The 15604-nt window shown below is 41.0% G+C and overlaps 1 protein-coding gene across 3 annotated transcripts in view; it reads right to left on the bottom strand.

Moving 5' to 3' along the window:
• Window positions 1-1744: 1744 nt before the first annotated feature.
• Window positions 1745-15604, bottom strand: part of mpripb (myosin phosphatase Rho interacting protein b) — a 49643-nt gene continuing 35783 nt past the window's right edge. The window contains exons 15-24 of one of the 3 annotated variants that reach the window (XM_006796943.2): window positions 15425-15562; window positions 11357-13924; window positions 8096-8243; window positions 7190-7307; window positions 5285-5444; window positions 5047-5160; window positions 4804-4890; window positions 4549-4711; window positions 4372-4457; window positions 1745-2708 (exon numbers count right to left, since the gene is read on the bottom strand). In XM_006796943.2, the coding sequence (XP_006797006.2) occupies window positions 2637-2708; window positions 4372-4457; window positions 4549-4711; window positions 4804-4890; window positions 5047-5160; window positions 5285-5444; window positions 7190-7307; window positions 8096-8243; window positions 11357-13924; window positions 15425-15562 (3654 nt within the window). In that variant the 3' untranslated portion in view covers window positions 1745-2636. The remainder of the gene's footprint in view (window positions 2709-4371; window positions 4458-4548; window positions 4712-4803; window positions 4891-5046; window positions 5161-5284; window positions 5445-7189; window positions 7308-8095; window positions 8244-11356; window positions 13925-15424; window positions 15563-15604) is intronic. The other 2 variants (XM_087845263.1, XM_006796945.2) reach the window with 2 other exon arrangements.

The raw sequence follows: 15604 nt of genomic DNA, 5'->3' as shown, positions 1-15604 counted from the left end.
CCACTAATTAGTATACCACTAACATGCACATAATGCATACTGTACAACAAAAGTTACATTAAAATCACTTGGTGATGTGAATAACATTTGTTACAGTGTAATGTGCGACCGTACAGCAAGACGGTGTGTGGAGTTTGCATGTTCTGTCTGGGTACTTCCTCCTACAGTTCAAAGACATGCATGAGGTTCGGTTAATTGGTGATCCTAAGTGGCAGCAGGTATGACTGGTTGTTGCCTTCACAAAGTATGTACTGTTCTATGCAGTATGCAAAACATATGCAGTATGGCATGTACTACTTCATCATAACATTACACTTTGAACTTTGAACCTGTTTCTGTACATGTAATTAGTCCAGAGGAGTGCAGGCTGGAATGCTGGTATTAAAATGCTCTTAGTTTGCTCAGGTTTTCTGTAGTTGAAAATAACTTCTGCAACTGAACAGTGAAGCCAAGCACAAGTGCCTTAGATCTGAGTTATTTTTAATGGCCTCAAAGCAACCTGTTAATGCAGCAGAGACACGAAAACTACAGGACTGTTCATAGGTAAGTAACAAAATTAGTTCATATACTACTTTCTAATGAATTATTTTGCTAAAGCACAATAAACAGCTGATGACCACTATGAAGAAGGTCGATTTAAAATTTAAAACAGGCCTTTGTAAACATGTTCCTGGGTTTATTCAATTCCATTTTATTTATACAAGGCCAGATCACAACAGTCACCTCAACACATCTAATTATAAGTCTCATTTTGGGTTATACTAAATAAATTACGTTCATTTGTTAAACCATGGTCAGTAATAGAATATGATCATTGTCGCCAAACTTTTTCACTCCAGCCTCAAAGGAATGTCACAGCAATTACTGCGTATGACTTTAGCCAGACCCTTTGACACCAAGGGACAACCTTTGGAGCTGAGAAATGAAGCCAGTGTGGAAGTACAAAAAATAGTTCCTCTACTGTAATTTTTTTGCACTTCCACTCATGGCTCGTTCACATAGGGTCATGTTCAATTTGGTCAACTTTTCAGAATGAAATATGTTTAGAGTTTGGTACAAAAAAAAAAAAAAAAGGGTTTTGGTTTCTGTGAATAGTTTTTAAGATGAATAATGATACTGAAAATGTTAGCAGACACTTTTATTCCAAAAAATAGATTCCCTAATATTTGTTATGTGTGGAGTTGTTTATTTTCTCATTTACATTCTGCTGGTTGTTGTGTTTGTTTCATTCAAAACATGTTACAGGGGACGTTGCAGCATGCCTTCTCATGGAAAAACTGCGTCATTAGCACTAATTAAATGGTTGTAGTGTTTCTCACATCTTTTTCATTTCATTTTCATGTCTCTGGAGTCATACATACAAATCAGTAAATAGCTAATATTAGGAGAGAAATCCATATCCAAATCTGGGATGTGGTGTCTTGCCGAAAGGTGAACTTCAGTCCTTCGTTGCGACTCATTTTTGCTGTAGAGAAGCGACTTCTTACCATGATCCTACCACCACTGCGATTGTAGTAGCCAGAAGATATGTACAGCTTTGTATTTACCAGATATTCTTAATGGGGGTGGGTGTCAGTTTTAAACAGTTTTATTTGCTTGTGCATTGCCCGACCCTCTTTGACTTTAAGCATTACAATAAAATAAGTCGCGTTCAGTGTTTGTTGAGAATATTTATCCCCATAAAAACACACCTCGAGTTCAAATGTGGTTTGAAAGTTGGAACAAAACTTTAAAACACACAGAAAAGGGTGCAAAAATATTTATTGCTAATAAACCTGTAGTCAGTTGGTGTATATTTGCTTTATATTTACAATAATAGAGTACAGAGGAATGGGAATGTGAAAGAAAAATCCCAACCACTTAAATAAATACAAAGGGACTGCCACTGAACAAGACTACAAACATAAACCAACTCCAGCAACTCCTATACAGTTGGACCAATGATTGCAGTGAGAGAAAAAAAAATCTATATAAACTTTCATATATATTTAAATTATAGTCAGTGAATCTTGTCCAGATGCATTCAGCTGTCGCGCACTGATTTTATCTGATTTTTTTCCCCCAAGACTGCAGAAACATCTTTGATGTTAATTTCAAAGTAACACGAAGCAGCAACATGGGTGAGCACTTTTTTTCTAATGCAGACAAGCACTTTTGTTCTATAGCTTGTTTACTGAGCAACACTTCCATCTGTGCTGGAATGATAACAGAGAGGAGGAGCGTTAACGTGCAGACTGAACGCCAGACTCATTCCTACGGTTTTGTTATGCAAGTATTACTCGTCATTATGTAGTTGTAGTTTAGCCATTTAACATCACATTTATGCTTTTGGCTAGCAACAGTCTAGAGAGTTAAAACAGTAGCTTACACAGTCATAGTTCTAGTGTATGCATGAAAAATGCTCATTTAAAAACAGTATTTACAGTAAGGAAAAAAAAATACAAAAAAGTCACAGTTAACTGAAGTGCATGGAATGCAAACTAAACATGAAATTCAAACTTCATAGCATGTTTTTAATAATAAATGATCTGTGTTTGGTGACCAGTGTGTCGTTGTTACTAAATAAGTCATTACAGAGCTAAAATATAGTGGGCTTCTAAACATGCAGCAAGGTAGGGGGACGTGACGTGTCGCTGTCAGAACTCCTTAGTGTCTTTATTTTCAAACAGGTGGAGTCTCTGCTCCGCTGTCAGCCCTTCCTTCAGACTCTGGTGGGATGAAGAGAGAAAAAGCAGACGCTAAATAAGTTTATGACGAACACAACTCTGGACACGTGTGCTGTTTCTGAGCAAGCAGTGTTTCTCCCAGTGTAAACCTGATGTCACCCAGTGAGTTATCCCTCTCAGAGTGTTAACACACCACACTACAACTGATAGCAAACCCTTCTTTAGCATGTGTGCTATGGAGTCCCAAAACTGATAAAAGGTCGCATAAAATGGGTTTAACTCAACTGTGTTAAGTCAACACTTTTCCTTCACCTCCAAGTTTCTCCATTTTACATATATAAGTTCAGCTAATTGCACATATTCAAAAGCAGACTCCAAACCTTTGTTCTCACTGTTAACTTGCATTTTATTTTGCTCTTTTCACTGTAAATCACATGTTGCTTTTTATGTTTTTACTTTGTGTACATTGAATTAAAAGTATAACAAAATGTGCAATAAATAAAATGACCATTGTGACGTTTTATATTTGATTTACATTTACCTTTGTCATAAAGTCACTCAAACTGAAAAAGCATTTTTCAAGCTAAGCAGCTTCACATCAAAGCACTGAGGCAGTTAGCAAGGCTGTGACCTCTTTACTTCCTCCCTTATTCATTCACAACTTCCCTTCATAGAGATTGTGCTGGTTAGTCGCCAAACGCATCTTTGAACTGGGAACTGATGCATTAGTAAAATGTGTTTAACCAACCAGCAAGAACAACAAAATATTGAGTCCACTAGATGCAGACACGTCTAGTATTATTTTAATGTGAATATTAAACTATTACTAAGACAAAAACTCTCATGTTAACAAATTTAAAGATATTCAAGCAAAATTACTTTTTGATTTTATTGAGAAAGTGAAGATGAAGGAAAAGTTTTTCCATGTCGTTCTTGTCATTTTAATCATTTACCTGCCTAACAGTGCTGATTATTAAGAATTCAGGAGCATCTTGTTTGACAAACAGCTTTTTATTAGGTTTGGGACTTTATTGTTTAGCACTGTGTAAGTAACCCCCTCATACAATACAGTTCCTGGCTGATAAAGTGAAAGGACCCACATATTAGTAATCAAGCCCAGTGATAAGTCACATACACAGTCACTCTGCCAAACCTGACATTCATTCGTCACCACCATGCAAGTGTATTTGTGCATACTAATGTGCAGAATCTGATCTTTTGAGTGGCTTGAGAGGTGGAGGACAGGAGGGTGTGCTTATCCACCCATGGGTGCGTCTGGTTTGGTTTACCTAAAGGAGAAGGGGGAGGAAGCTTACACGTCGTCAGCAGCCCTAACTGTCCCAGGGCATGTCTCGACTCACAGACTGAAGACAGAAGGGGGAAAACACACAGGCAAGTGTGTGTAAGACTACTGCGGTGTTTCATTTGCAATACAATGCCTACAATGCAGTTCTGATGGGAGTCACGACATGGATCAGGAAAATGCAGCCGGTTCGCATGCAATGCTGCATGCAACTTAGCAGGTGACCTGTAGGTGGCAGCAAGTCACTGGAAACAACTTCTCAGGCTTTTGAAGGCTGGAGTTAACCACTTTCAATATCTGCTGTTGCTTGAGCAATGATACGATGGGTGATAGAGTTCAATGAGAAAACCTGATTAACACATCTGATAAAACTCTTTGCATGCCCCTTCACAGGACACTCACCTTTGACCTCATGGTGCGCTCTGAGCGTTTCGCTGCAGCAGCTGCCATCTTCAGGATGTCAGGGTTGCTTTTGGACTTCATGATATCTGGAGGAAAGAATGTGTCGGTCACAATAAAGATAAGAGTCTGGGTGTGAGTCGATTCCAACACGAGGCGTGTTTTGCGGCGCTTTTGTACCATAGCCCCCTCGTTCCACCTCCTCCAGCGCCGGCTCCCCGAGCGCCTCATGAGCCAGCTGCAGCTGGTCTCTGAGCCGGCCCAGATCCCGCTCTGCTTTGGCCTTGACAATGCTCAGCTCTGTGTAAATGTCCTTGTACTTATCTGTTGCATATTTCTTATCCTGAAAGCACATTGTTTGGCAGTTCAGAGAAAGGATTTATCTGTAGATCTTTGATGAATTTATGAGGTGGAAAGAAAGAAACTGAAACGTACTCTTTGGGCTGCTTGCAGTTCATCTTTGAGGGAGTTGATTTCCTGCTTCAGGTACTGGACTTCAGACTCCTTCACTCGCAGCATAACCTGGAAAACAAGACGAAGAAAAAATTATGCTAAAAATATGAGCCAAGTCACCTTGAGGGTTGAAACATTTCCTGAGGAGAGGCTATTAAAACCTTACTAGCAGAGACTCGTTTTCATACGTTTCACATCCAGGAACTTATGCGACTTGAACCTTACTTCTAACTCGTAGAGCTCCTTCCCCTGTATTGTGGTATTTGTGTCTCCCACTCCATCCTCAGAGGTCATGGAGCGCATCTTAGTGATTTCTGCTGCCAGTCGGTTGTTCAGCTCCTGAAAACATCCCATAGAAGCAAATCAGAAGACTCAGAACGACAGTGCACTTTCATGCCCACTGGGGCAGTTATAACACAGTTATTTGTGCGCTCAGGTGAGCAGCGTGCGTTTCTGTCTGCACCTGGTTGTGCGCGTTGAGCTCCTGGTTCTCTCTCTGACACTGCCTGAGGGCCTGTCGCTCTGCCTCCAGTGCCTGGGCCAGGTGGGCGTTTTCCAGGCACTTCTGGGAATACTGTTCCGACAACACCTCAATCTCCCGCTGGAAGGAACACAACTCCTCCCTGAAATACAATTCAACACCGTGCTGAGAGGAAAAAAATACTTCAGGAGTGAAAAAAACCTGAACGTCAGGCAGTTCTTCAGCATCTGTTAGTTTGGGGTTAAAGCTGAGTACTTTTATTTCAGAGCAAATAAACAGCAGCAAACTGTTCCCTGCAATTTAAAAAAAAGAGCTTCTCCTTTTATCCGGCATCAAAGTGAAAATAGAGAATGTAAAAGAAATCGAAGCCAGTTTAAATGGAGTGTGATTTATAGTCAACACCTGCACTTCCACACATGTTCCTGTGTGAAGCATCACAGGGTGTCAAGCTGCTGAACACAGTGCATGCATGTCCCAACAAGTCAGCAGTGACACCTGCAGGCAGCAGAAACCTATTAGTACAATTATCTTACACTCAGAGTTGAGCTACACGAACCATTACTTTTTTCAGTCAACTCTTAAATACATGTGTAACATTTGTACAGACAATTTTTAACCTTGGGCTCAATTCCAACAGTTTTCTCCTTTTTAAGTCATCTTGTGGATTAATCTGGATTAATCTAAACTACTTAGTCAACAGGAATATTCTTTTATGTATCCATGACAAGCGTGATTGTTGGGATTTTCTCTACATGAATGAATTATTATTAAGGTCTTTGCCTTCTCTCACCCCAACCGGTCGCAGCAGATGGCCCCGCCCCTCCCTGAGCCTGGTTCTGCTGGAGGTTTCTTCCTGTTAAAAGGGAGTTTTTCCTTCCCACTGTCGCCAAAGTGCTGCTCATAGGGGGTCATATGATTGCTGGGTTTTTCTCTGTATCTATGAAGCGCCTTGAGGCGACTTTTGTTGTGATGTGGCGCTATATAAATAAAATTGAATTGAATTGACAATATAAAATGAACTGAATTTTATTTCTTCTACAAAAAAGCAGTCTAATGCTTTGATAGCTAACAATAGGTGTTCAGCTCAGCTGAGATTTGAGTTGAGGCCAGCTGTGGCCAGAACATAACTCAAATAATATTCATCCTATAACCATTTGTATGGAAGGCTGCTTTCCTTCAATGTCAGGAACATAGACTCAAACCGTGTCTGATTAACAGACCTCCACACCGTACGGAGTAATGGTTCAGTTTTTACCTAAAATTGTCTTTATAAGATATTCTAAGTATACAGCGGTCCCTCGTTTATCGCGGGAGTTAAGTTCTAAAAATAACCCGCGATAAGTGAAATCTGCGAAGTCGCCAACTTTATTTTTTACAGTTATTACAGATGTTTTAAGGCTGTAAAACCCCTCACCACACACTTTGTTCAGACAGGCATGAACATTTCTACACTTTTCTCTCTTGTTTAAACTCTCAAAGTTCAAACCTGCTAGAAAAATAAGACCAGTATTATAGAAAGAAACCAAAGGCACCTGCAGGTGACGACGCTTCATCGACATTGTTGTTTGTTGGGGAGAAAACTTACAAACACAGTACAGCACTTCAGAGTCACGCTGGTAGTGATCGAAGATTTATGTAAATTCGACAAGCTGAACGCGTTCTGTACTGTACAGGAGACACGGCACGAGATTGATTGACAGTGGTCGACAGCCAATCAGGACGCAGAACACAATGCGCTGTATCTTGTCAAACAACTACTTCACAACATTGTTGATATGTCCCACCAGGCACGATCACTGGTTCAGCCAGCCTGCTTGTCAGCCCTCATGAGCTGAGATGAGTGAGGGGCTTGTTACAAACACTTTGGTGGGTATGAGAAGAACTCACTCATGCTGTCTGCGGATCTCCTCGATGTCTGCATTCTCCGTATTGCTGTTGGCTTTGCGAGCCTTTTCCAGCTCCTTCTCCAGCTCTGTACGGTGGGCGTTTTTCATTGCTTCAATAGCTGAGATGACAAACAAAAAGTTTCTTTTTAATCAAAACTTATTGTAACACATTGTAAGCAAGTTATGATGAGCTAAAGATATAGTAGGAAAAAGATACAGTTGGTAGTCAAAGGAGCTTGCAAAGAAAAGCGTCTGGACTTCTTTAAGTTGCTTGAAGATGTTTCACCTTCATCCGAGAAGCTTCTTCAGTTCTAAGGTCAAATGGTGGGGAGTCCCAGATATAAACCTAGTGGGAGTTTCCCCCCACAGAGGGACAAAAGGACCCCCTGATGATCCTCTAATCGCCTGAGCCAAGGTGTGAAACTGGGTGTGGGTCCCAATCAGCCAGAGTTTCGGGTGAGCTCATTCTGAAACCTGGCCCCACCTTATCATGCGAATTCCTGAGGTCAGATGGCCCAGGATGTGAGTGGGCGTTAAGACGTCTGGGGAGGGAACTCAAAACTGGATTATAGATGGCAGAGAGTTGGTGTCGTAAACCACCACCTCTGTTCAAAGATGATTGGCTGATTGGGACCCACACCCAGTTTCACACCTCGGCTCAGGCGATTAGAGGATCATCAGGGGGTCCTTTTGTCCCTCTGTGGGGGGCAACTCCCACTAGGTTTATATCTGGGACTCTCCACCATTTGACCTTAGAACTGAAGAAGCTTCTCGGATGAGAGGTGAAACGTCTTCAAGTAACTTAAAGAAGTCCAGACGCTTTTCTTTGCAAGCTCCTTTGACTACGATGACCTGGATGACTGAGAACCTTCACAGACATACAGTTGGTACGACTTTTTCTATTTACCTGCGATGGTGGCTGCCGTCTCCTCGGCCAGCAGCCTCTCCTTCTCCTCCTTCAGGTTCTCCAGCTCTCTCTGGTGTTTCTTCTGCAGCTCGTCGATCACTTTCTGGTGAGACTCCTCCATTGCAGCGAAACCTCTCTCACAGGTGGCCTGTGGCAAAAAGCGAGCACACTGCAGCTGTGAGTTTACAGGTCACCTGAACGTGGGACCAAAAGGTTCTCCTGATCAGGAGCTGAGCAGGAGGAAAAAACCTCCTGGACCTTTATATATCATTATATGTCAGTAAAGATCATCAATTTAGTTATAGCAATTCACTTGCAAGCTTGAGCTTGTCAGCCATGAGCAAGTTGAGCCTGTGTGAGTAAATGATTAAAAGGAATGACAGGATACACAATGCACTGAAGAAAAGGGCAAAGACAACGAGAGAGATGTAAGAGGGGAAAAAAGCTGCCATTTCCTGTCCACAGCACAATATCCGAGCTTCTGGAAATCCGGACTCCAAACAGCACTTGTATCCTACAGCTAACGCACAAATCCTAATCTGCCTGGAGGCCAAATCTTTGGTGGAATGTGTGGTTAAGCTGACAATTATATAACTGGGTGTCTCAAACATTACATGTGTCATAGGACATCCCAGTCAGCTTGCGAAACTGCCACTTCTGGATGGTGAGGATAAAGTGAGGGAGAATAATAATCCTCAACAAGAAGAGATTTCAATAGCCTTTGCTCTCGCCCAACCTAAAACCTTGCCCTACTTCCGTCCTGTATTCGCTGCCACTAATCTGGGTGTTTGGTTGGTGGCTGTGCCCTGATCCAGATCCTTCTGTTTGCCTGAAGTCAAAGAGACTATATGAGGAGCCAATACAAGTAAAACTCACTGGTGTGCTACAAAGCTGCGTGAATGATGAATTAAAATGTCATCTTCATAATGCAATCTTCATGCAATCTTGCTACTTTACCAGTCTGTATTGCACTATCCAATTGTCACTGGGGCCGAGCAGCTCAGTTTTAGTCTTGTCTGACCGTATACAATGTTCTCCAGAAGCCATTTCTCGCTCACTATGTATTAACAGACCTCTCTGTATTGAATCATATCTGTTATTAACCTCTGTCTCTCTTCCACAGCATGTCTTTTATCCTGTCTTTCTTCTCTCACCCCAACCAATCACAGCAGATGGCCCCGCCCCTCCCTGAGCCTGGTTCTGCCGGAGGTTTCTTCCTGTTAAAAGGGAGTTTTTCCTTCCCACTGTCGCCAAAGTGCTTGCTCATAGGGGGTCATATGATTGTTGGGTTTTTCTCTGTATCTATGAAGCGCCTTGAGGCGACTTTTGTTGTGATTTGGCGCTATATAAATAAAATTGAATTGAATTGAATTGAATTGAATTTGGCTTCCAAATTTATAGCTGCAAATTTGAGTGGAGGTTGAAGGCTTTGATTTTTGAACAGGGGCTTCTTTCTTTGTTAACTCCCTCCTAGTCCATGGCCACATAAAGCTGGACAGTAACAGTTATCACTAGCGGTTTCCAGCTCATGGCAGACTTGAGCCTTGCTGGTTCCTGGGCTGGTCCTCAACTTTCTGGCCAATTTCGTATCATGTGATGGTGATTCTAGGTGTTACTGGTCAATCCAAAAAGTACTGGCAAAGAGAAATTACCAGATGCTAATCATGATCGCTAATAAATAACTAACATTAATAAGCCTTGGTGTTGTCAAGTTAAAAGATATATTAGAACCTTTGTGAGCACTTCTTAAAGGTTTTAATGAATATATGTTTATATTTGATCCAAAATGAATTTGAAATTGTTCACCCAATTCTTGTTTATAAAGTGAATAAGGATGTATGCTATACAATCATTCCAAAGAATTCATTATTAATAACAACACTCATATCCACGATGAGTGTAAATAAACTTTTGACCAAAGCCGTATGTCCGTTCCCTCTTCTAGACATGCAAAATTATATCTAGGTCCCGTTTGCCCTGTTAAAGTTGAATTGTGTTTTTCTGCAACATCTACTGAATTCATGGTGTCACAGATTTCATTATCACTGTAGCTGTGAACGACAATTACTACCTCAAAACTGAAACTTAGCAGACACAACCCCAAACACTCATGTAAGCATCTCAAATTAAACATCCCTGCATTAAGTGCTCAGAAACTGTGTTTAATAAACAGGTATGGCTGATTATGTTAATGTATTTGTCTGTGCCTCTGATAGCGGGATGATTTATGGGGGATGGTTTTATTTACTTTTAGCTCTGGTAGTTTATGGATGGCAATGTGAGGCCTAACATAGGAACAAATAACAATTGGAAGCCTATCCTATCTGGATTCAGAAGTTTTTGGAAGCATACCTTTGCAAATTAGAGTATAATTATGGAATTTGTATTAAACCTTCTCCAATACAAATCCTACTGAAAAACTAGGAGCTGTTGTCCTTTATGTTCAAGAAAATATCAAATAATTTCAGATCAAGATATTTATTCAGTGACGTCTTGTTACTGAGGGCATTTTCACCATTGCAGAGGTGTGAAGTTTCGGGCAGCTCTTGGAGCCGAATGGGAAAACCTGTATATGAGGACAAGTCTTTATTATCTTAGGAATGGCATTTAATTTTTCTGCTTGAGAAAATATTGGGTTTCATGACAAGTGCTGCCAATTAGCTGCTGACAAGTTCAAGAAAAAAAGCTAGTACTGAATGCACTGAAATGTTAGCTCCTCAGTTGTCTTCAGTCACAGTATGGAATAAACAGTAGAAACAGCAAAAGGAAAAGAATTAAAGTTAATATTAATCTGAAAATAGAAACGGTCTTTTTAAAATTCTTAACTCTAAAAGACTTCAAGGTGCTGCAAAGGATCAGTTATTTGCTATTTGATTAGATCAATAAGCACACTCAACTACCAATAGAGGAACTCATTTCACAGAGCAGTGGGGCACTGACAGATTTCTGAAGCCCAAATTCGAGAGAAGCCATCAGCTTCAAACTCCAAGTCAGAGTTTGAGGCTTCAATCTTGTACTCATTAAGGTAACTTTGACGAAACATCAACAAAATGGGTTCCTCAATAAACAACTAAAGCAGCATCAGTGATAACATAAACCTACAGCAGGTTAGTTTTCATGCAACACAAAAGAAAATTGGTTTACGGAACAAAGAGCGAGAGAAGGGAGTAGATGTTGGGGAAGGGAGGGGGATCTGGGAATGCCACAAAGGAAAACAAGGCATCACAGATGGAGGATGGCAAGGACAAGGAGCACTTCCACCTTCAGGTTTTCCAGGTCTTTCTCGTATTTCAGCCGCAGAATGGTTACGTCGCTCTGCTCTTCGCGCCGTCTCATCTCTTCGGTCATGACTGAGACTTGGGTCACCAGCTCTTGGATGCGCTCTTTCAGGGTCAAGGCGTGATCCAAAGGTACGTCGTCATCTGCTTCATTCCTCCCTGCAGTTGCTAGATTCATCATGCTTCGCAGCTCTTCCATTTCCCGGTCAAACCTCTCCAGAAGACGACTCCTCTCCCTCTCGTGCTGCTCCTTCAAGTTCTCCATACAGTTCGTCAGCGAGTCAATCTCTTTGACATTCTCTTCTGAACGGAGACGAAGTGTCTCGTTGGCTTTTGCCATTTCCTGCCTCAACTTATCAACTTCCTGCTCGTAGCCATCTTTGACTTCTCGTAGCTCTTTCCTGTGCTCGGCTATCATATCATGAAGCTCAATGGTTTTATCGACTGAATCAATGGATTCCCCTTCAATCAGAGTTTGAGACCCTGGGGCAGCTTTCAAATACGCCTCAGATAGTTGACTTTGAAGATCTGCCAATTTGGACTGAAGCCCACTGGCAACTTCTCTTAATTTTGGACAATTTGGACAATTCAAGCCAGGCGTCTTTACTTCTTCCTCTTTTTTCTTTAGCTCTTTCTCATACTGGACTTTGAGCCTAATAATCAAGTAAGATATGTATGCTTCTTGGAGAGATTCACGCAGATGTTCGGAAGATTGTGTTTGTTGGCCAAAGCTCGCTAATGCCAAAGAATTCAGTTTGTCATCTTTATCGAGCTTCAAACTGGAGGCAATCTGCTTAAATCTCTGCGACTTTTCCTCCAGAATTTCTTTTAACTGTTTAAGAATCAGAGCATTTGTTTCATTATCAAGCCAGCTATACATCGATCCCAAATCTGTCACTCTGTCACTTCCAACGTCTGCCTGCGAACAAATCCTCCTAATCAAGAGCATGAAACTCTTCTCTGCCATCATCTGTTCGTCTACCCCTCTGTCACGGCTCTGTCCGTCTTCCTTTGATTTTGCTACAGTGTTGCCCAACAGTTGGCTCCAGAACTCTCCCTTTAACACCAATGACGCATCTTTTCCACTCGGGTAAAATGTCTCTTCCTCTGAAGAGGAAAATAAAGTGCTTTTTAATTCACCAAGCATACTCTCAACATCAACATCTACCTGTTCTAACATTTCTACAACCCGATTCATCGATTCAGACCTCATCTCAAACTCTTGTACTACTTTCATTAAAAGTCCTTTATCATCCACATGCTTCTCTTCTGCCTCAGATTCAGCATCCTTTTCATCTGTACTCATGCTCATTACTAGCTTCTCTCTTAGCACCCTTATTTCATTTTCTGCTTCTTCTAGCTGCTCTCTGCTGACCTTCTCAATTTTCTGATTTAGTTCAACTAGTTCACTGTTCCTAGCTTCTAGTTCCCTACAGCGCTGCTCTGTAGTCTGAAGGCTTGACTTGGTCTCAAATAACTTTGCTTCCGAGGCTTCAAGCAGCTCTTGGAGTTGCTCTTTCTCTGGGTTTAATTCGTCATCTTCATAATCTCCCTGGAAGCCCAGACCTTTCAGTGTGGCCTCTCTTAACTGTAGCTTCTTTTCAGTGTCTTTAAGGATGCTGCCAAGCTCCTCCAATGTAACGAGCGCTTCATGGAGCCTCAAGGACTTCTCATTCAACTCCCTCTCATAATACTCCCTGTCGATGGCATTGGCTTGGTTTTCAGCCAGTTCAGCTTTTAGTCTTTTCAGCTCCTCCAAGACAAGGTGATGCTGTTTGCCACCTTGCTGGCTGATGAGCTCAGCTTTCAGTCTGTCTATCTCTCTGTCAGCCTCAGTCAGTTGATTTATTATCTCCTGACATCGCTGTTTCAATGCTCCATTTTCACTAGTTAAGAGTTCAATCCTCTGAGACAGCATCCCGATAGTTTCATCACTCGACTCGGAGTAGTTTTCAGTTTTGGGCAGAAGACTGTAGGAGCCCTTCAGGCTTTCAAAACTTTGCTTGTGAACTTTCCCCACCATGTCCTCCATGGTTAGAAGACGAGCTTCATATTTGCGGATGCTCTCTCCAGCTCTAGCTAAACTCTTTTTTATGGTTTCATTTTCTAACTCCTGCTGGTGCTTCCAGGTCTCCAGCAGCCTCTGAAGTTGATGCTTCTCTGCTGTGTCTTGATTACAGCTATGTAATTTCAACACTTTCGCCAGCTCCTTTAGAGTCAGAGGATTGTCACGCGTTAAGTCCTCTAGTTCTTGAATAGCCTCTGTGGTGTCCTGGATTAAAAAGCTAACTGGCTTTTGGACAAGTTCAGGGGGAGGGCCTTCCAGGATGGATGTTTTGTGGGATTCAGAAAAGTAAGGGTCCTTGATGGGAAGGTGAGAAAGCGAGAGGCCAAGCTGTGCCTGCATATTGCGCTTTTTCAGCTCTTGCAGCTTCAGGAGCTCTTTGGTCTCCTGGTACTTCTTTGTTAAACTCTGCGCTTGAGAACTAACCAGTTCGGGCCTCTTCATCTGGGGCGTCACATCAGCCTCCAGACCCAAAGGTTGCTCCAGCTTGGAAAAGGGGACCAGACAGTTGGTTAACACACAGCAGGGGAGACACAAAGCTTGCTTATAATTTCCAGCGCTAACTACTAATTATTTCTCTTTAAATTATTATTATTAAATTAAAAAGTGACATTACATTAAGCATTCCCACATAACAATACCAAATTATGCAAATGAACAGAGATTTAAAACAAATCCAAAAATTTCTTTTGGTTTAAAGGTGTAAATTAAAAGCAACTGAAAGATTTAAATAGCTGGGGTTAGTTAATACCAATAGCATGCACATTTAATGGTTAAAGGTTACTTTAAGTGGTAAGTAATGCAATATTAGTTTCAGCTGAGTGGTTTATTCAAGGATAGAAAGGCATACCAGGTCCTACAAACACACATTTCACAGGTTTCACGTCCAAGTCTGAGAGGAGATAATGAAATGCATTATGCAGCTCAAATCTAATGCTTCAAACACCCTCCCAACTTTCTCAAATTCACTGTCTAGAGTAAGAGCACTATACTTGAAATCTGCCAAAAACAAAATTATATAGAATTTACATATATATGTATTTAAAACATCATTCAGCCTCACTCTGTAAAAACCCATCCATACATCAAAACACAGGCAAAGAAATCGACATCATACATTTATGTCAGTACACTTCTACATATACAATTTGTTAAAAGAATAACAAATGGATGTCTTCATAGCAGTTAATAGAAGAATCTGATGTCCATGCAAATGAGTAGAATACAGGCCAAGAGGTTATTATTCCATGTCAAGACAAACGTTTCAACAAGTGAAGCAATCGTGCCAGAGACTACGCAGGAAAATGTCACTCTTCTCTTCATGAACTCGGCGAAAAACCGAAAAATGAATCAAAAAGAAAACAAGTTCTACTCAAGTTTCGCTTTTTCCATTTTCTATTGCTATAAATTGAATGATGAAGTCGAAATGTAAAAGAGAAAATTAGAAGGAGGAAAAAAAATGGCATCATTTCACTTTTCTAATTTTGATTTCATGTTCATCTTTTTGTTTTGATTCTATGAGAAAAAACTAAAATACGGTAAATGTTTAAACACACTTCAACATTATTCTTATATTTTTGTGTCTGTTTATCACTTTTCACATGTAATTAACACTTACAGTGAATTAAACCTCTCCAGAAACTGCAAAACTACAGTCCTTTGGTCCAAAATCAAGAAAATTACTCAAATAACTCCTCGCATGAGTCCTGATAAAGTAAAAACCTACAACACAAAGCGAGCAGATTAACTAGTTTAAGCCAATTTAGTAATGAAATCTTATCGTTTTCCACATGCAATGAAGTCATGCAAAGGCGTTTATCTGTAGCCACTTTGTAGCTTCGTCAGTTTGGTTGCGATTTTCTCTCGATAAAATACAACATGCAGAAAATGTTACGAAATGAAGTAGAAACCACGGCTCAGTTAAGAATGCACTGATCGACTTTACAACAGGACTTCCCATAAGAGCAGAATAAAGGGACAACTCACCGGAGAGATGTAACCAGATCGGTCATCCTGCTCTCTCTGCAGAGCCATTCTCAGCTGGATCTCCAGCTCCTGTTTGTGCTTATTTGAGTCCAGGAGCTGCTTGTGGCAGCTCTTCAACTGTGCCTTCAGGTCCTCAATCTGTAAAAACGGCAGCAAGAATATTAGAATATAAAATATATA

The sequence above is a fragment of the Neolamprologus brichardi genome, chromosome 8 (assembly GCF_056152115.1).
Source record: "Neolamprologus brichardi isolate AB-2024 chromosome 8, ASM5615211v1, whole genome shotgun sequence".
NCBI classification, from domain to species: domain Eukaryota; kingdom Metazoa; phylum Chordata; class Actinopteri; order Cichliformes; family Cichlidae; genus Neolamprologus; species Neolamprologus brichardi.
This window is presented reverse-complemented; position numbering and strand designations above follow the sequence as displayed.